The 22,004-nt window shown below is 35.1% G+C and overlaps 1 protein-coding gene across 4 annotated transcripts in view; it reads right to left on the minus strand.

Annotated features, from left to right (window-relative positions):
- The window catches only part of nfat5a (nuclear factor of activated T cells 5a), a 29,829-nt gene extending 15,168 nt beyond the window's left edge, over nt 1–14,661 (minus strand). Inside the window, exons 1-3 of one of the 4 annotated variants that reach the window (XM_051098962.1) lie at nt 5,142–5,269; nt 672–739; nt 381–443 (exon numbers count right to left, since the gene is read on the minus strand). Coding sequence is in view for 1 of the 4 variants with exons in the window: in XM_051098961.1 (XP_050954918.1) it covers nt 5,142–5,267; nt 14,361–14,433 (199 nt within the window). In the remaining 3 variants the exon portion in view is untranslated. Of the gene's footprint in view, nt 1–380; nt 740–5,141; nt 5,270–14,360 lie in introns of those variants that run through there. The other 3 variants (XM_051098961.1, XM_051098963.1, XM_051098964.1) reach the window with 3 other exon arrangements.
- Nucleotides 14,662–22,004: the final 7,343 nt, after the last annotated feature.

Raw genomic sequence — 22,004 nt, forward strand, 5'->3', positions numbered from 1 at the left:
ATCCCTTATTTCTTTTTTATATATATATATTAACTCTTGTTTGGAAAATTGTAGAATCTCAGTAGTGGCCCAATAGCTAGTCCTATCATAAAAAAGCCAAAAAAATAAACATGCGTAAGGGGTATACAGAGCATTTGTTGTCACTTCTGCATAACCCAGTGATGATCTATTTTAAAAAAGCCAAATTAGATTGGCCAATAAGACTAATGCATGCCAATTGGGCAAATTGGGTAACCCAGAGCTGATGTATTCAAAACAGCCTCTCTTAGACAAATAATATTGCACAATGACAATTCTGAGGTGTCGACTAATGCATGCCAATTGGACGATTTGGTTGGGACTGAACGTAGCCATGGAGACAGAATAAACAAGCTTCTGACCTACGAAGCAGAGAACTGCAGACCATTTTATATGCAGACTCTCCCTGATTCAGAGGGAACTCCCTGGAATAAAAACGACAAATGACAGCGAATAAACAATAAGTGCTGGTCATCCAATGTAGATATCAGCAAATTTTTGGTCAGAATCATTTGAGCAAAATCATAATATTCATAAAAACATCTGGTTTTTAAGATTACAAATTTAATGGGCCAGTTCTCGTACAGAATCAAGAATTGGTTTTCTCACTGTCCTAATTTGGTGGTGGATTTGCTTTTGGTTGATTGTTTTACCTCAAATTTATTGCTGCAAAAACACTGATATTTGTCTGGGCTGCTTCACTTAAAGATCCCTCAGCTTCCTGTCAAAACAGGAAGTAGTGTAACGTTAACCTGGCTACTTGCAAACATACTTGCAATCACAGTATTGCCTTTAAATTAGGACTGGGCGATATATTTAATGTCATTTTGTTGACTGAAGCAAAACTGCAAATGTCATGACTTTAACAAAGCAATAAAACAAGATGTTTTCTCTAATTTAAAACAACAGTTTGATTTCTGCAAATTAATTTAAATTAAAAGTAATATTCACATTCTTGTGCAGCAGTGGATTTTTAATTCGTTACATGTTTTAATGCAAATATATGTTGTTGTCGGCATAACTCAGACGTGAATTTTCAAGTGAAACAGCTATCAAAATTGTATTATTACAGTCTGATTAAAGATTTTAATTACAAATAGCTAAGAATTACTAATGATGTCATCTCCACTCTAAATATTGAGATTTATTATGCATTATGCTGTTAATATGCATTCTTATACTGGTGCATTTAAGTAGATATTATTAAACATTCTCTTTTTTTCAATTAATAAAAAACTATACTGATGCAAGAAGCGATTACCGGGGTTCAAGCACTTAAGGCATGTGAGTGTATAAGGAAAACTACATTACGTATTATGTAGTAAGGCTGTGTCCAGCTAAATCAATGATTAAAAAAAGCATTTTTGCCAAATCCAGGTCATTTACCATTGAAATACAGTGTTTATTTTAAGCCTTTTTAACTGTTACAGCACTAGCTGTGGTCCGATCTCCTTAAAACTTTGCATGCTTGCTTAGAATTACCCGTCTCATGTGCTCACTGGGTTTCATGAAGTTTTGAGATTTTCTTTAGGCTTTATAGGATTTAGGGTACTTTTTTTTTTGATAATTATTGACCTAGAGAGTCCAAAGAAAATTTTGTACAATTTTGACATTTTCTCAATCATTTAACAAACTACATGATTGACTCCAGAGGTTCTAGAAGCAAAGCTGTTCGGAACAAGGAGGTCTATCATATGATATGAAATATGATATCATACGTACGAAAAACTGCATGACGTACAATCATTTACGCCCTGGAAAAATGCAATATCACACCAATTTCTGTCATGTTTCTCTCAGACCTTTAGGGCTGTGAGTCAAACAGGCCCACTGAGTTTCATTTCAATCGCCCTTCATTAACCTTGTCTAACAGGTGCTCAAACTGCATCGGCAATGGCAGCCATGTTTTTTGAGATACAGTCATGGCCAAAAATATCAGCACCCTTGCAATTCTGTCAGAAAATGCAACACTTCTCTCAGAAAATTCTTGCAGTTGCAAATGTTTTGGTACTCACATGTTTTTTTTTTTTTTGTTTTTGCATTGGAACAACACAAAAAAAACAGAGAAGAAAAGTACAATCTGATACAATTCCACACAGAACCCAAAAAATGCACTGGACAAAATTATTGGCACCCTTAACCTAATATTTGGTATCATAAAAATAACTGAAATCAATCGCTTCCTGTGACCACGAATGAGTTTCTTACACCTCTCTACTGGAATTTTGGACCACTCTTCTTTTGTAAACTGCTCCAGGTCATTCAGATTTGAAGGATGCCCTCTCCTAAACTGCTGTTTTGAGATCTCTCCACAGGTGCTCTATGGGATTCAGATCTGGACTCATCACTGGCCATTTCTGAACTCTCCAGCGCTTTGTTTGAAACCATTTCTGAGTGTTTTTTGAAGTGTGTTTCGGGTCATTGTCCTGCTGGAAGACCCATGATCTCTGGTGGAGACGCAGCTTTCTGACACTGGCCACTACGTTGCGCCCCAAAATTTGGTAATCATCAGATTTCATGATACCGTTCACGCAGTCAAGGCATCCAGTGCCAGAAGCAGCAAAGCAACCCCAAAACATCTTTGAACCTCCACCATGTTTGACTGTAGGGACTGTGTTCTTTTCTTTAAAGGCATAATTTCTTTTTCTGTAAACAGTGCCATGATGTCCTTTACCAAAAAGCTCTACTTTTGTCTCATCTGTCCACAGTATGTTCTCGCAGAAGGATTTTCGTTTTGTCACATAAGTTTGGCAAACTCCAGTCTTGCTTTTTTATGCCTTTGTGTCAGCAGTGGTGTCCTCCTGGGTCTCCTACCATAATGTCCCTTTTCACTCAGATGGCGACGGATAGTGTGAGCTGACACTGTTGTACCCTGTGTCTGCAGATCAGCTTGAATTTGTTTGGAAGTTAATCAGGGTTCTTTATCCACCATTTGAACAATCCTTCATTGTAATTTTTCATTAATTTTGCTCTTCCGTCCATGTCCAGGGAGGTTAGCTACAGTGCCATGGGCTGTAAACCTCTTGATGATATTGTGCACAGTGGACACAGGAACATTAAGATCTCTGGAGATGGACTTGTAGCCTTGAGATTGTCCATGTTTTTCCACAATTTTTTCTCTCAAATCCACAGACATCTCTTTACACTTCTTTCTTTTCTCCATGCTCAGTGTGACACACAACACAAACATTGAGTCAACTTTTCTCAATTTTAACTGGTTGCAAGTGTGATTACTATATTGCCCACACCTGTAACTTGCCAAAGGTGTGTCTAAATACAAATTACAGGAGCATCACATGCTTGAAAAGCAATTACTTCTTACAAGTTTTGACAAGGTGCCAATAATTTTGTCCAGTCCATTTTTGAGTTCTGTGCGAAATTTTATCAAGTTTAACTTTTCTTCTGTTTTTTTGTGTTGTTATGGTGCAAACAAAAACAATAAGCACGTGAATACCAAAACATTTGCAATTGGAACAATTTTCTGAGAGAAGTCTTGCTTCTCTGACAGAATTGCAAGGGTGCCGATATTTCTGGCCATGACTGTACACAAATATCCCAATATACACTTGTGAAACTTTGGACCAAGACCGCGCACAGCGATTTTAATGTTAATAGGACAAATGGTTGCACAGTTATAGCCATTTTTATGTTTTTCCCTCTTATAGCGCCACCAAGTCTCCAAGCTTTGTGATTTTTTTCCTGTAACCTTACACTGAGGTCTACATAAGTGTTCAGAGTTTGGGAAAGATATCTTATTCCATTCAGGAGTTATATGCTTTTTGCTAAAAGTGGCCCCGCCCCTTTGCGGCAAGTCGAAAGTTAAACTTTTTTGATAATTATTGATAGTCACTCTCCAGAGAATCTTCCTGTTTGGTTCAGATCGAGCGAAACCTAAGAGTAGTTCACAAAAGTAGGTTTTTTAAAAAATGCGAAATACCCGAAAAGACATTTGAGCCTGCGACTGACGGTTTAGGAGTTACGAGCAATTTTGTACTTTTGATTGCTGTAGCGCCCCCGTCAGCCCGATTGGGGCGATTCTTGGTCACATTGTAGGCGGTGTGAGCACTACCATCCCTCCAACTTTCAAGTGTCTACAACCTACTATTTGGTCTGCACGATTAGTTTTAAGGAGATCTCTGACTAAAACAGGGTTTTAGCGCTACACGCTTGAACCCCTAATTATGGAAAGCATTTATGATTATATTTAAATACTTTGTATTGAATTTGATTGACAACATTGAAAAAGACCTTAGTATTTTTGTTTAGTTTCTAGACCAAATGTATACATAAACAATATTTGAGATATTATATAAACATTTAAGATTGTGTGTTTTTTTTTAGCTATATTGCCCAGCCCTACTCTGATAAAAAGCAATTTTATCATTAGTTGAGAGAAGCAAAGGCCTCCAAAAAAGAAGCAAAAACATTAATAGAAAAGCCCCAAATTAGGCCTCATGCCAATATAACTTTAGACAAAGATGATAAATAACTTCTTATGATTTTATTTTATTTTTTTCCACAGATGTCACCTAATGCACTAAGGACCGCTGTCAGCCAGTAAATGCTGTTTATATTGCCTTGACTGGCTTCAACCATAACATGCTCTTCAGACTCCAGAACATGGTCAGGAAATAACTCTACCCCACTGACAGCAATAACAGGAAGCTCTTTTAACAGGTTTAAATGGGACAGGTCAAGTAAGACACTTGAAATGAGTTTGTCTGCAAAATCTGAAATGATCTAAACAGCAAAAAGAGAAAAAAAAAAAAAAAAAAACTGTAAAGAAAAAAAAAAAAACCTAGAAAGGTCAGGACGTGCAGATGGGTTTCGAAAAAGCATGATATCAAGTGAAACAGGAAGCACAGGTCAGCAGCACTAAAAAGGAAAGTGTACAAACCCATAAGCTGAGACAGAAAAAAGAAGAAAAAAAAGAAAAATAACTCATTTAAAACAAGATAACGCCACGCCACTAAAGAGAAGAAGTAGTTAAGCTTCACAGGAAGTCACCTGAACATTGCGCACACAGGACTGAGCAAAACCAATTAGGAGAGTCTTTCTAGCTTGAACAAAAAGATGACTAAAATAAGACAGCGAAGGCAAGAGCGACGAGAAAAGCGTCCTACCTGAGGCCAGGGCAGCCGGAGGGGGAGGTCCGGCCTCTCCACCGCTCTTCTGGCTCATGGTGGGGTTGTCCTGCTGTACGACTGAGGGCAACTGCAGCTCTTTAGGGAGCAGGTCATACACTGACTCTGAAATGCACAGAAAATGTGAGAGAGAAGAGTGTCAGGGTGAGGTGAAGATGTACTAACTTGTACTAAGACGTACTGACAAAGAACAATAAAATCTTGAGCAATGATAAAATCCTGCAGCATGCAAGAAGCAACATTTCCATTTGACTAAATCCAGGTTTGATAAATATGCATGAACAAGACATAAAAATATTGGTGTGTGCCCATTAAATTACAGTATGTGAATTGCGTAGAGCGAGTTATTATCATGTTATCACATGACTAGCAGCAACTGACAGTGTGAATAACTACCATCACAAAATGTGCAAATTTTATATTCATTATTAATCCTAAAACATTTCCCCAAAAGCACAAGAACATTTATAAATAAATAAAATGTTATGTGCAATGCATAACGTCACCCAATAATGATACTGTGTATGTTTTAAATAAACTGAAACTAAAATTAAAACCATAAAAAAATCATTATTTTAAATAACACAATTAAATAAGACACTTTATTTCAGCTAGTTGCCAAGACAACATTTTTCATTTTAATTTAGATTCATTTGATGTACTAAAATAACTAGAACTGAAAAAAAAAAAAAAACATAACATATACATACTGTATTATCAGAAAGTTCTGGAATATTTTTCCTCCAAATGTGTCACTACCGAAACACAATAACATATAATTTAATAAAATGGTTATATTGACCTATTAAGATTTTGTTTGCATCTACAAATATATTTTTTGCCATTTTATTAAAAAAGCAGCTAAACCACTAACAGCTAAATCAATAATTACAATTTTAACAATATTTTAAGTGAGATTTGTTGCTTTTTGAATCCATTTTTCTTTGTAAAAGGCAAAAAGTTGATCATACTCATTAGTTTGACTATACATTAAACCAGATATTATATATATATATATATATTATATATACTTTATTTTTGACAAAACATCAGTAATGCTTTGGTAGTGACCACATCACATTACAGAATTTTAACCCACACACTAAAATACTAAAAAAAAAAAATTGCATATCTGCACTAAAATTTCGCTTATTTCCCCTGAATAAAAAATTATGTGTTCCCTTTTGTCACTTCCGAAACAAAGATGATTTAACAGTTTCGGTAGTCACAATTTTAGATACTTTTAAACCTAGCTCAAAGCACATGGTTGGCTAGCACAGTTCTGAACAGTTCTACACACATAAAAACTAAGATGTATGGAATAACACACAAAAAAACACAAAAATATTACTACCGAAACTTCACCAAATGTTTTGGTCGTGACTGTTACGGTACTTTAGATCATTTTGAACCTAGCTCAAAGATGCTAATCAGCACGTGGTTAGCTAGCAAAGTACAGAATAGTTGTACGCAAAAAAAATAAAGATGTCACTACCGAAACTTCACCAAATGTTTTGGTCGTGACTGTTTCGGTAGTGACAATTTTAGATATTTTTGAACCTAGCTCAAAGATGCTAATCAGCACATGGTTAGCTAGCAAAGTACTGAACAGTTTTACACACATAAAAACAAAATTTTATTGGATAACACACAAAAAACAAAGATGTCACTACCGAAACTTCAGCAAATGTTTTAATCGTGACTGTTACGGTAGTGACATTTATAGATACATTTAAACCTAGCTCAAAGCGCAAGGTTAGCTAGCACAGTTCTGAACAGTTGTACACGTATAAAAACTAAATGTTGTGGAACAACACCCAAAAAAGTGTTTCATTACTTAAAAAAAACAAAAAACAAAAAAGGTGTTCGGTAGTGACGTTCCTTAAAGTCACACACAGATTTTCAGACTTTTGAACATTTACCTCAAAATGATTAGGCCTATCTACTCACACCATGTAGTTATGAGAGAATGACACAGTAATATTTCCTGATCGTAAATGTAGGGGTGTAGTTAAAATCAGTCTCAGCCAATGAACTAAAACATATACTGTTTTGGTAGAGACAAGAAAATGCAGAACGCATTTTTTTACATAAAGTTTCATAAATTACAAAGAAAATATAAAATATATCTATATTTATTTTTCAAATTTTTTTTTTAGCTTCACTTTTTACAAGAATCAAATAGATACTTGTATCAACTACAGTGGAATAAAATGCAAAAATGATTTCAATATCATTTTAATAAGTTGAAATTTAGGAGAAAAGGGTTAACTGCAACTGCAACTGCAAGTACCCACTAAATGATGATTTTATATATATTAAGCTTACTAATATTTTAAATATTATTGTGGGTTTAAACATATAATAGAAGGATCTTAGTAAACATCTAAGATTTGAATACTTAAATGCTTTTTAAATGTGTTTATTGGTTGTGGGACAGCAGATTGCACCAATTCTGAAGAAAGGCCCATATAAAGCTGTACGGCAAACATGATTTACTGCTGCCAATTAAAAAGATATATACAATTTCACCAAAATATTGTCAGCAGTTAGAAATCTGCATGATCTTGTATGCAACGCTGCAGGTCCAGTACATATAGTTATATCATATCATATTAACACTGGGCACGGCCTCTTTCATGCGCAGCAGCAGATATTTAATAAGCAGAGGAGGCGTTTATGATTCCCAGAGCTTCATCTGGGGACACTCCGTCCCACGATGCCTGTGAGTCTCGTTTAGCATGTTGATGATTACAGCGCTGTTGATAGGGAAGTGATATTACCATGACGGCTTCTCTCACATTACCTGTAAACGCTTGATAGAGACTGGGACAAACAACAGCAGAGTTACTTCCCATAACACAACAATACAGCTTTTATTCTCAGGGGCTTATTTCTGTATACACGGTATGCTTCTGACAATTTATGACTGCTATCTTTGCTAAATATAGATTGGTTCACACTAAATGAAAAAAAAAAAAATGTTTGTTGCTTCATTTTGTGTGAAAAAAAAAAGGTATGTAAAAGAATAATTAGCATTTGATACAATAACATTATTTAAAGCAAATCGTTATGGAAGCCCTTTTCCTTGACTGAATAAAAAATAAAAGAAAGGTAATTGCAATTTTTTCTCTCACAATTCTGACTTTTTTTTTCAGAATAAGATATAAACTCACAATTGCAAGTGATAGTGAAGTGAAGTCAGAACTGTGAGATATAAACTCAAATGCAAATCTGAAAAATATAGTCGCAGTTCTGAGAAAGTCAATTGTGACTTTTCTTCTCAGAATTGCAGGTTTATGCGAGGTTATCGCTTATGCAAATTTATATTTCACAATTGTTTTTATTTTGCAATTCTGACTTTATTTCTATTGTGAGTTTATATCATGCAATTCTGAGTAATATAGTTACAGTTCTGAGAAAAAGTTTATATCTCACAATTCTGAGAAAAGTCATAATTGCGTAAAAAAAAAACAGAATTGCAAAATACAAATGTGCATTTGCGAGAAAAGTCATAATTGCATAAAAAAGTCAGAATTGTGAAATACAAACTCGCATTTGCGAGAAAATTCAGAGTTGCAATTCTGACTTTATTTCTAGCAATTATGAGTTCATATCTCACAATTCATTGCATGAAAAAAGTTCGAATTGAGATATAAACTCACAATTGTGATAAAAAAAAAAGAATTGTGAGATACAAACTCGCATTTGCATGAAAATTTGCATGAAAAGAGTTTATATCTCACAATTCTGACTTTATAATTCACAATTGTGAATCTGTATCATGCAATTCTGAGAAAAAAATCAGAACTGTCAGATAAAAAGTTGCAATAACCTTTTTATTTTTTTATTCAGTGGCGGAAATGGTTTTCATAAACCACAGAATCATTACAGAGTGAATTATTTTCACTATATGTATATATATATATATATATATATATATATATACACATATATATATATATATATATATATACACACATATGTATATATATATATATATGTATATATATATATGTATGTATATATATATATATATATATATATGTGTATATATATATATATATACACACACTACCGTTCAAAAGTTTGGGGTCAGTACATTTTTATTGTTTTTTTTTTGTTTTTTTTTTAAGAAATTAATACTTTTATTCACCAAGGATGTATTAAGTTAATAATTAAAAGTTTATTAAAAGTTAATAATAAATAATTTACATTGTTATAAAATATTTATATTTTGAATAAACACTGTACTTTTTAAACTTGTTATTCATGAAAGAATCCTGAAAAAAAAAAAATTACAGGTTCCAAAAAATATTTGGCAGCACAACTGTTGATATTATCCAACAATGATCATTCTAATAATAAATCCGCATATTAGAATGATTTCTGAAGGATCATGTGACACTTAAGACTGGAGTAACAGCTGATAAAAATTCAGCTTTTCATCACAGGAATAAATTCTATTTTAAAGTATGTTAAAATAAAAAACATTATTTTATATTGTAAAAACATTCTGCAATATTACTGTTTTTTTTTCTATATTTTTAATCAAATAAATGCAGCCTTGATGAGCATAAGAGACTTCTTTAAAGACTATTACAAGTCTTACTGACCCCAAACTTTTGAACGGTAGTGTATATATATATATATATTTATTTGTTTATTAAAAAAAAAAAACTATAGCATAAAATTGTGCTACTAAATCTTTAATAAATAAATATTTTTTAAAAAGTTTATTTTACTACAAATCAACATTTTGTCCCATCCAGATAAACCCTTTTACCTGTTCTGTCATATTAACTTAATTTAATGAATACATTCTAGATATTTCTATGTTTATTAATGTTGCTATAAACCAGCTCACATAAAAATTAGGGTAGTTAATGGAAGTCTATTTCCTGTTTTCTCAAAGTAAAATAGTAATTGGGCATAAACTTAGAAATCACATTAAGAGATGATTTCAAACTACGAGACAAGTTGCAAAAAATGGGCCACATTCTAGGTAGAAAAACAATATTTTCTGAAGGTTAAGCATGTCAAAATTGTGACCATTGACACCAACAAATGATAATGTTTATTTTAAGTATGCGCTGCAGTTCATTCAGTTCACTTTAAATGCTTGTGCTCTTTAAAGCAGGATTGATTCTGATTGCCTGTGGATGTTTTTATCATCCATCAGCTGGAAAAAATGTTCTGAAAGTGATTCCAACGATAACGTTCCTCTGTATCATCAACCTTACAGCTGTAATGTGGACCTCGCTGTTCTCCTAGAATTAATACTTTATAGTTATTGTTACAGTTGCTGTCCTTGGTGTGAACGGGCCATTATTCACAGAACAATTTCAGGATCATTGTAGCGTTTTGGCACCGAGACACAAAGTGGACAAACACATGGAGATGGAAATCAGAGCCTGAATCAACACTCCCCTACAGAAATGCTTTGTAAATAAAAGCGCTGGTGCCTGTAGTGAAACCGAAGCCGCGGTCAGCAGGTCTGCATACCACATGTTCTGCATTCCTGCTATTTTAACACTATGCATCCCCGGACGACAAAGAGATAATGGGATGGTCCGACTCTCCTCGGCCTGGCCGGTGCTTTATATTGCAGGGATTAAATCCGAAAGGACAGGAAAACTTCTCTTAGAGCTGGAAAGGAGGCCAAAGTGTCAGAATAATTACACACTTCATCTTCACAAGCGCTGGCTTTGTAAAACTTCACCAAACGCAGGTGGCGCCACATAATGAAAACAATTATCTACAAAGCAATTCCTAGAAGGAACTATTAAACATGTCCTTCACTACAAAGTCAAGTCAAGTTAAATGAACACAAAAGACCAAGCGCTACCATGTGACTCATGTCAAAGAGCTTGAAAACTGTAAATACACCAGATTTTGTAATTGAATGAAGAAAAGTGTGGTTTGCAAGTGGGTTTCAGGGTGTTGCATCAACATTTGCATGCTGAAAATGCAACAGTTTTTGTTTTGTTTTTAACAAAGAGGGGTTCTGTTCTCTTTTCCGTTGCGCTGCCATTTTAGTGTCCGCCTGGACTCGTGTGTGAACGTTCAGCACAATACAATGGTCCACTAGGTAGTGCACATGCGTGTGGTAGGTTGTGTTCCAAACCCGCAAGACCTTTGTTCATCTTCGGAACACAAATTAAGATCATTTTGTTGAAATCCGAGAGCTTTCTGGCTCTGCATAGACAGCAACGCAACTGACACGTTCAAGGCCCAAAAATGAAGTAAGGACATCATTAAAATAGTCCATGTGACATTTGTTCAACTGTAATGTTATAAAGCTACGAGAATACTTCTTGGTGCACAAACTGCATGTGATGCTGCTGACCAAAAGTTTTTTTTCCAGGTGATGGAATGATAAAAATGTATAACAATCAGAACCCACGTGAATTTAAAGAGCTTGAATATTTAAAGAGACAGACAACATAACTGCAGTGTATGCTTACAATAAACGTTAACATAAAAGTGTTATCTTCCATTGGCATAACAATTATTTTGGTAATCGAGTAATCTGTCGATTATTCTGATGATCAATCGAGTACTCAGATGATAATAATTAATTTGAGATAAAAAAAAAATTTAAATTCTTTGAAATTACTTAAAATACATATATAATAGCAATGAAGCAATAATAATTAAATTATTAAACAAATCTGTTAATAAACAATAGAGCTAATGTACATTATGTATTATAACAAATAACTGCAGAGGGCGCCAATGGCCTGAATTAGGGATGCACAATATTATCGGATCAATATCGGAATCGGCTGATAATGGCTTTAAATATAAATATTGGCATGTGAAAAATTATTAGATTAAATTATTAGATCACTGCATTTAATCTAATAAGGGTCCTAGGGGGGCGCTGTTGACCTACATAAAAAAAAAGAAATTAAAATACACAAGCGACATTTAGACTGTGTTTCTAATTAAATAAAGCAGTAGTTTGTCATAAATTAACCATGCATGTTTTGATTTAAAGGGCAGAAGCTATAGCTTACATGAATTTAAAAAAAAAAAAAAAAACACAAACATGACACTTATAAATTAAATAATTTTATATATACTGATTTATTCATTAATGTGAAATGTTACTTTTTTTTACAACATATTATGAGCTCTACAAGATTTTTAGAATTTTTACAACTGTTTTTAACTTAAAATGTTAAGTTAAAAAAATGTTAATGAAATGCTTAAAGTGTTAAATGTCTTTCTGAAAAAAAAAAATGCAGCGATCGATATACAGTTTATTTAAAGTTATTTTCAAAGCTTCAATGTACTGTCATTGTAAAAGGACTTCATTACTGTTTAATTTTAACAAATAAATTCTTGTTAAAAACTCACCAAAATTAAAATTTAAAATTAATTTGCTTAGAACTTCCACACAGGAGAAGTCTTTGTTTCCAAACAAAAGGAAACATATTGATATCGTCATCGTTTATAGGCTAAAATAAGTTTAAAAATATCGGCTGAAATTTGAATTCAAATCTTGAAATTTGAATTTCAAAATTTGAATCTGAATCTTTAATAATTAGGAATTTATTTATGACAGAAATACCACAGCCACTGTAATTTCTTGAATGTGAAAATCAAACGTGTAAACTCAAAGTGAGGGTTCGAGCTTTTATTTTGAAATAGCGAGGAGCAGTTAGCATATTAGGAAAGATATTGATGTTTTGTCCTGTGTTAGGCTTATAAATTATTTACCTTACAAATCTGATGAAATTGCACACACTGCATTTCCAGTTGAATGTTACAATAAACAACATGCAGAGATGGAGTTTGAATGTGTGTGTGAATTTTGCAGACGCACGGTTTCATTTATTACACACACACTAAAGTGCACGTGACTTTTAATAAATTAATATTAAATTGATAATTTTTAATAATTTTAGTTAATTAGACTTTTTGAGTAATAAAATGTAATTTAACCAAAAAAATGCATTTCACGGATTCTTGTCTGTGAAATGCACCACTTCCAGTATTTTGCTGGTTACTTGACACTCGAATTGAATCGAGTAATCATAACAGCCCTAGAAAAGACAACCTATTGTTTTCAAAAACTTGCATTCTGGAACCTGTTTTTAACAGGTTGCGTTTTTTAAATTAACAGCCATAAAAAAAATGCATTAAAAAAAAAACTTTCCAGTTTTAATTGAAAACAACGTGTAAATGCCCTCTAGTTACTGGTATTAGTAATCGTTTTCAGTGTAAATAGGCTTAAGGCTGCTTCGTAAAAGCAAAAAAACAAAAAACAAAGAAAAAGTCAATGAGACTTTTTAACGTTTTCCTGTCCTAAGACAAAAAAAGTCACTTATAAAAGTAACAGCATGCCTCTACTCACCAAAATGCATGATTTAAAGTGTCATCCAAGTCTGTATCGCAAAACACTGGACGAGTAACAACAGTACTGCATGTTTAATATGTTTGATAAAAATAATTCAATTTATAATCTGCATGTAAACCCAAAAAAGGATGTTATCCACTTCCCAGTGGCTTACCGCAAGCTGACTGTAATTGTATCCATCTTAAATCATTAAGGTCACAAATAACGGGCTTATTGTACATAAGCCACAAACTTTCAGTCTGTTCACATCCTATCAACACAGGAACATCATACGGCCATATCAGCCAATTATGTGCTTACCTTCTAACATGACATGTCAACATGTTAACTGTCAAGCTGAATGTTTTGTAATTGGCAGATGAAATATTAATTATAATAGCTGAGGATCAGCTATATCTACCATGGCACCAGTCCAACATTTACTGCACATAAAAGCCAGTGAACATAAAACACCTGCAGTGTGTGTCTGAAATAGTTTTTGGTGTTAGACAACAAACCTTGGTTGTCTCGGAGCCACGAGCCACTTAAAATGTGTGTAAAGGTAAACAAACACACACCCACTCCCTCCCTCTCTCACACACACACTTAAACACACACACACACACACGCATTTATATATAGACACACACACAGACTCACACTGACTCATACATATGGGCATCAGACATATACACACGTTTATAAATACACACCGCTAGCGTGTGCGCTCCACTCGTGCTAAGTGACGTTAGCAATTCCTCATATTTATGCACAACCAACGTCAATGTAAAGACGAAATCAGCTCTGAATGAATGAAGAAAGGATTTGGTATTATAAAAACGCCTTCTTACCTTTGGAATAGAGCGATTTAGGAGAACTGGGGTCGATATCGGCGCTCAGGAGAGATATAAAATCAGAGGGCATGCTAGCATGCTAAAACCTCATGAGATCAGAGGAAACGACTCTTAACGCTCTCAGCTTAAAGAGCAACGCAAACGCCAACAGAGATGCTTTCAATCATAAAATCCTTATGGAGGCTTTACAGCACATGTACTGTGGTAAAAGTCACACTCGGGAACGTTTTAATATGTTTTTTTCCATCTGATTAGCTAGCCAGCCATAAGAGCCATTCACCTTTTTTCAGCGACTCCTCCCCCCTTTCTGCGCATGCGCACGAATTCGACTGTATCTGGCATTATTATTGTTCGACTGGAACTATGCGCTTGTTAGAGTTTGGTCTGTCAAATTACTTTTTTTTTCTACTCAGTTCAGTTTAGTTATAGTAAAACGATACATTAATTATTATTAAAGTTCCTGCAATTAAACACACTTTATTAACCCTTTAACTGTCACCCCCCATTTTTTAAAATAGGCTTGAAAGTGCACTATCCGAACTTAATTTGTTGCAATTCATGAACACTTTGGAATACAGATCTAACGTTGGTCTCTTTTTGAGGAATACAGTCAGCAGATTATGCCATATGTGGAATTTTTTCAAAATAAGTTATAGAAGTTTAAATTTACTAAAAAGAAAATGCACTGTACCATTTTTATTATATTTTATATAAAATACATATTTTACATAGCAGGTTTTCCCCTAAATTTGATATCAATTTGAAGCCTTATGTCTAAATAAGTTATGTTCCAAATTTGAAGTTGATATGAAAAAAATCGAGGTTCCTGTAAAAGTTTGTTTAGGGCGTTATACCACAAACAGCCACCGGGTGCCATACAAACTCTATAAAACATTTTAAAATGCATTTTTCTTTCACAAACGTCTAATTTCTATAACCACCAAATATGAAATCCTGAGACTCAGACCTTTCCAATGACATGTTTTTTGTCAAGATCATAAAAAGTTTGGATTCTGAAAGACCATAATGCATTTAGTAATTTGACACTTGACACCGCTGCTAAGGGGGAGGAGACTGCCAAAAGATTTTACAGTATCATTTCCATGGTAACACAATGTACGATTTCAAAATGGTTTTCATAGGATGATTCTTGGGCTTCTAAGCTTTCATATATAATTTGTGATGATTGCTAAAATATTTGATAGAGAAAAAGGACAGCGAAAAAAAGAGCGCCAAGCGTCCCACAGGTGGGACGGTGACAGTTAAAGGGTTAATGCAAAGCCATGTTGAAGTAGTCTGTGAGTGTTATAAAATGAACTGAAGTGAATAAAGCACTCTGTCATGAGTGATGGGGCCTGGATCCTGTTTTCGGCTCTTCCCCTAATGATATCACTGACGCGGTCAGAGGTGGATGTAATGAGGTCAGCTCGGCTGTATATCATCTGTCGCTCCTGTCTGTCGCTGTAATCGAGCGAAGTAGCAAACAGAGGGATGAAGTGCACATTTTCTTTTGAATTTCTCTGAAAAAATCTCCCACAGCGAAAAAAGGGGAACAAAATCTGACAAAGCGCCCACGGTGAGAGAGAAAGTCGTGGGAGTTCTTTCAGAAAACTTGAAAGCGCCACTGCCACACTTGAATAACCAGCTGCTCTGGGAAATAGTGTCATTTTAACGGCGATGACTAGAAATATGTGAGATTATGAGAGAGTTTGTCTATGACAAACAAAGAGGCAAAAGATGTTTACTTTTTGCTAGCAGTGGTTTTAGCACCTGTTTTTAAATTAGGGCAATTTTTAGTAATCATTTTTAACCTATGAGTCCTCCAATAAAAATTGAATCATCGTTGTTTTTGCAGTAGCTGCTGGCTATCAGGTGAACATCATAAAACCACACTAATGTTCTGACAAGATTCAACTGTCCACCTTTATTTCTACGCCTCATGACGCTTTGTGCGAATTATGGGACTCATTTTAGGTTACATTAGGCTGTAAACAAACCACAGATTTGCCTTATGAACGTAGTAAAAAGCATTTTCAAATACTACAATGAAGTACCACTGTAGCAATGAATGTCTGAGTAACATGCATTCCCTTAATTAAAAATGTTATTTATGCCAATAACCTTGTGGGCAGTGCGCTGACATATAGCACAATTGCGCTTCGGCCGTCCCAAGTTCGAGTCCCGACACGCAGACCGGCACTTCTCTCTCTTCCACTTCACTCCCTGTCAATACTTAACTGTCTTATCACAAAAAAATGCTAACAATTAAAAAACATCTATAAATATTAAATATATAAAATATTGCAAAGTCATTTACATCATTTTGACAGCCAAAGATATACTTGTTATACCATGTCACATTGAAATACCAATGTTATTCTGATGTCTGAAAATAGGACATGAAGGAAAATATTAGGGATGACCCCTAATAGTATTAGTTGACGAGAAGAGGCTTGGTCGACCAGACTTTTATTAGTTGCTTAGTCGCAGAAAAAAATTCACAGGAAGTGACAAAGTCACAGTCTACGACTGATAGATCGTTAACAGTGGTAATATAGTACATCGGGCAGGACATTCAAACACTGGCCTATCATCCATCGACCTCAAATATGGCTTTTCATCTGAAAGATGTGTGTAGTAGCAACTTTACATGGCAGCTCAATCTAATGTTAACCAAGAAAAATGTGCTATTCAAGTGTCTGTGCAGAGTGTGGAAGCTGAACAGTAGTGTCACTGCATGACAGATGGAGGCACCAGTGCAGTCCCTTGCTCTTAAAATACACCAGCAATTTTGATCATACAGATAAAAGTCATACATCTTTCGAATCTGTAAAGACTCTACATTTATTTGTGTGTACTCACAATAACAACAAAACGTTGCGCTTTTGTAAAATAATTAAAGCAAACAGGATGCGCTTTCTGCCATCTCGGTCTCTGTGAACTTGAGCGCCAGAAAATTCGAAACTCTGTGTATGCTTGCCTTGCAGACATGAACAATATATCTATAGATAGTGAAATGTCTGCTTTTAAATGAACCAATTCAAAAACAAAATAGAAAACAAATATTCTCAGATTATGTAATTTGTATAAAAACATGCAGTGTTGCCAAACAAAGAAAGCACTAGTTTATCAATAAATTATTAAAACATTAGGGGAGAAGTCCACTTCCAAAACAAAGTTTCACATATAATGTACTTACCCCCTTGTCATCCAAGATGTTCATGTCTTTCTTTCTTCAGTCGTTAAGAAATTATATTTTTTGAGGAAAACATTTCAGGATTTTTCTCCATATAATGGACTGATATGGTGCCCCTTGAACTTCCAAAATGCAGTTTAAATGGAGCTTCAAACGATCCCAAATGCGGTTGTAAATGATCCCAGCTGAGAAAGAAGGGTCCTATCATAACAATCGCTATTTTCATAAAAATAATACAATTTATATACTTTTTATTGTCAAACGCTCGTCTTGTTTTACTCTGCTGTCTTGTCTTATGGTTCGTGACAGTTAGGGTTTGTCAAAAAACTCCCATCTCATGTTCTCCCTCAACTTCAAAATTGTCCTATATTGCTGTTTTACCATTTTTGTTAAGGGTGTTTGATCTTCTTTGCATGTTCACTTTGCAAAGACTGGGTCGGTGCTTCTGTATGATTTTGAAATGATTTTTGAAGCTGAGGGAAAAAATACATTCAGAGTTTTCAACATACCCTAACTGTCTTGAGTCAGAATACACAGAGTTCAGGGAGAGAAAGACAAGACGAGCGTTTGAGATTAAAAAGTATTTAAAATTGTATTTTCTTTAATGAAAATAACCAATCGTTTCGCTAGATAAGTCCCTTCTTCCTCAACTGGGATTGTTTACAACCGCATTTGGGATCGTTTGAAACTGCATTTAAACTGCATTTTGGAAGTTCAAACTCGCAGGCACCATAGAAGTCCATTATATGGAGAAAAAATGCAGAAATGTTTTCCTCAAAAAACATAATTTCTTTACGCCTGAAGAAAGAAAGACATGAACATCTTGGATGACAAGGGGGTGAGTTCATTATCTGTCAATCTTTGTTCTGGAAGTGAACTTCTCCTTTAATGCAGTCTCCTTACTATTTTTTCCCTGACACATTCATAATTATTATATCTTCCAGTGTGCTGTGGCAAGCTTTTTTGTGTGCGCTTGAGCGCTTATGAGGCTATGAATGGCAAATAAAGGTTCATTATTATGATTTATACGGTTGACTAACAGTCAACTAATGCTTATAATGAATGACTACTAGTCGACCAGAAAAATGATTAATCGAGGACAGCCCTAGAAAATACAGTATAGAGGGTCACAGTTTCGTCATTTACCCGGATACGCAGCCATATTGGCGATACTTGGATGTAAACAACAGCATGGATTGCATGGTTAATGTACTACTGAATACGTTGTTCTGCTAATGTATGCTGTCTAAACCATAGAAGAAACGTGTGGAAGCTGTTAAATCATATAGAGAAGGACTTAGTAAGCAGGAAAGGGAGCAATATTTTGACAAACTAAAGTACATACAAGAAGTACGAATTAAGATATTAGCCTAATATTTCACCTACCTGACCGGAAATGATAAGAACAAACACCAATGCTGTCAACATTCTTGCCCTGGAAATCCTGGTTTAGTTTGGCCAAACACAAACGTCACGAAAACCACAAATAAGTTTTGGCAGTCTACAGTACTCCGAATTTTTTTTTCTGGTCTGACCGATTAGTACAGACCAAAATGACAATGATTGACCGATTGGCGACATATCGTGAAAACACTCTATAGAGCTATTCAGCCAAACTGAAAGATAAGGATTACTTGTAGCGCAACCTTATTATTTAAAACTATTTGTTTCAGTCTTTGTGGGTGGAACTTCCCCAAACTGGAAGTACCTCCCATAATCAGTAGGTTTATTAGGAAAACGGTGGATAGTGCAGATACAGCAGGTTTATTTTTGTGGCTGATTTCTGATTTGGGAAGCGTATGATTTGCACCATTAGCAAACTGAGTCAGTTTATTTCTTTATTTATTTATTTTAATGGTTTTGGCTTAACCAGTAACATCGATGCCACTAAAATGGCACTAAAATGAACCATCAACCAGGCATTTCAGCCACAATCTAATCAGTTTCTGATGGACATAATCAAGTCTTAGATTTCTCTTTCTCTCTCTCTCATTGAATGTCTCACTGGGAAATTTGTCATGGAAGATGTTACAGAAGTAAAATGGCTTGTAAATGCCTTTTCATGTTAACGTAATAGACTTTAATGGACCTGAGTAGGCAGAATTTTTATTGATGGTATGAGTGATTTTATAGCACACATCCATAAATTAGAGCCTGTGTGAAGCGAACACATTGTGTTCTGTACAGTAAGCCCCACAGCATAACCAGTGGTTTTTGTTTGAGGCATATGAAACAAATCTGAAATCCAGGATGTTTAGCTATGACAGCATGAATGACATGGCATGAAGGAGCAAACGAGAAAAAAGTGTGTAATTTATTTGATTTTTTTTTTTTTTTATAAATGCAACAACAAAATCAGGTATAAATGTATAAAGTAAATGGCTTTAATGACAACATATTAATGTGCTTTTTAAGGCAAATATGGTGACAGTTCTGGATTGCTCATCAACAGATGGAAGAGCTTCCCTGCTCAGCTAAGAAATCTGCTGATGTTAATCCAATTTGGCAGCACATACCTGTGTGAATCAGCCTTGGCATACCTAAAAACAAGTACAGTAACAGACTGAGCCCAGAATAGATCTGTCTCAATCAACAAAAACAAACAATAATTCCTCTTTAAAATGGATCTCTTTAATTGGATTATAGCAACAGTAAGTCAGCTTCAACAATTTAATTGTAGTTAGCCATCTAACTTTGAAACATAAGCACAAAGTCATATCATGTGAATGATAACTCTTATAGAGACTTAATTGTATTGTATTTAATTGAATATGTTTTTTTGTATTGTTTCATACTGTTTCATACAGAGTCTAATTCACAATGTAACTTACAGTACTGCATGTACACATTGCATTCTCAGCACTGCCACAAGGGGGCAACTAGTGACGTAAACCTATGTCTTCTAAGGTCAGTTTTCTTTTTTAGGCCAACTACTGTTATGACCGTTCACAGGAAATGTTGTCGAAATCTTACAGGACAAGGCAGTTCGCTTGGCGGCCATCTTGGAAATGCACTTAAACAGCTATTTTCAATCAGGCCAACCAACAGCAGCCGCATGATGCTGTCATCAAATATCAAAAACTCCATAAAGTAATCATAAAGTCCAAGTTCTGATTTTGGTCAATTGACTCTTTGGATGGCAGGACTTGTGTTGGGCATTGCAATTTCTCTCATTCATCATAAAATCAATGGTCCAATTAGTAAACCCCTCTCCACAGCCAATTTCATTGATAAACTCAATCACCTGTCAAGAAACATTCAGACTTCACGTATTGAGTTCAGAATTGAGAATATCTTGGACGGACCAGTTTGAGACTAATGCTATCAGGATGCACTGCCAATACTCTACTGAGGTTAAGGTTACGGTTTAGGAAATAAACAAGGATTAGTATTTGTTTCAGCATTATGGAGGCAGTGAAAAATGAAATCTGTATCAGCTGCATTTCAGAGTTTGGGGGAAAAAATGCGAATGTCCAAGCGATTTGAGCATTTGAAAGGTAAGGTCCACTAGGTTTGCACACATTGCCCAAGATGGAGCAGAACATGGAAAATGATGTATACCTAGGCCTTTAGTTAACATTGATTTTATAGTGTTAGCTACGTGAATAGCATCAGCCTCAGACATCATACCCACAGACCGCTAACTGAACATCTGATGCGTAAGGTACAAAAAATTGGAAACACTTCGGGAGTTTCAGAGTAGACATCTGACAGGATTTCTTGGAGACGTGTGTTGAATTCAGGTTGCATTCACATCCTGATCAGTGAAGCCAAAACATTTTGATCGCCATCTGGTGGTTGGCTGCAGTATAGGTCAAAAAGCCTGCCCTCTCCATGTAAACGAATGGGGCATGAGGCAAACTAAAAAAATTGAATTACACTTGAAGGTTTGCGTACAGTGCGCATGACAAGAATTTCGTCATCAGAATATTACACGCGTACTGTACCGCACCACCTGATTTTTGTAACGGTGTATTCACATGGGGCGTCAACGTCAATGTCTCTTGTTAACTTTGAATGGAGTGACGTCAAGCGTTGCCAAGGTCCATTGTGTTGTGTCACTAGCGTTGCTCGTGGCAGAAGTCGAAAACGCATTAACTTTTCAAGTAGCAACGCAGGCGTCAGCCAATCAGATCGCCTTATGCAAATATACTAGTGCAGACACTAGCCAATCACGTTCATGCAGCACCAGAAAGGTTATGTGATTGGCTGTTGTCACTATGCTTCAGCCACACCCTCCATCAAACGTTCACGCTGACGCCCTGCTTTAATGTACCGTAACTGCACTTACTTGTACTTGTACTCACATGTGCATTGGATTTGTTTTGCACTAATCAGTTGTTCCACAAGGTGGCAGCACTGGCCTGGGCTACCGTTTAACAGTAGAAAACAAAACTAAAAACACAGAACAACAACAAAGTAGCAGGAGCACAATAAAAGACTAC

Source organism: Labeo rohita, chromosome 25 (assembly GCF_022985175.1).
Source record: "Labeo rohita strain BAU-BD-2019 chromosome 25, IGBB_LRoh.1.0, whole genome shotgun sequence".
Classification (NCBI taxonomy): domain Eukaryota; kingdom Metazoa; phylum Chordata; class Actinopteri; order Cypriniformes; family Cyprinidae; genus Labeo; species Labeo rohita.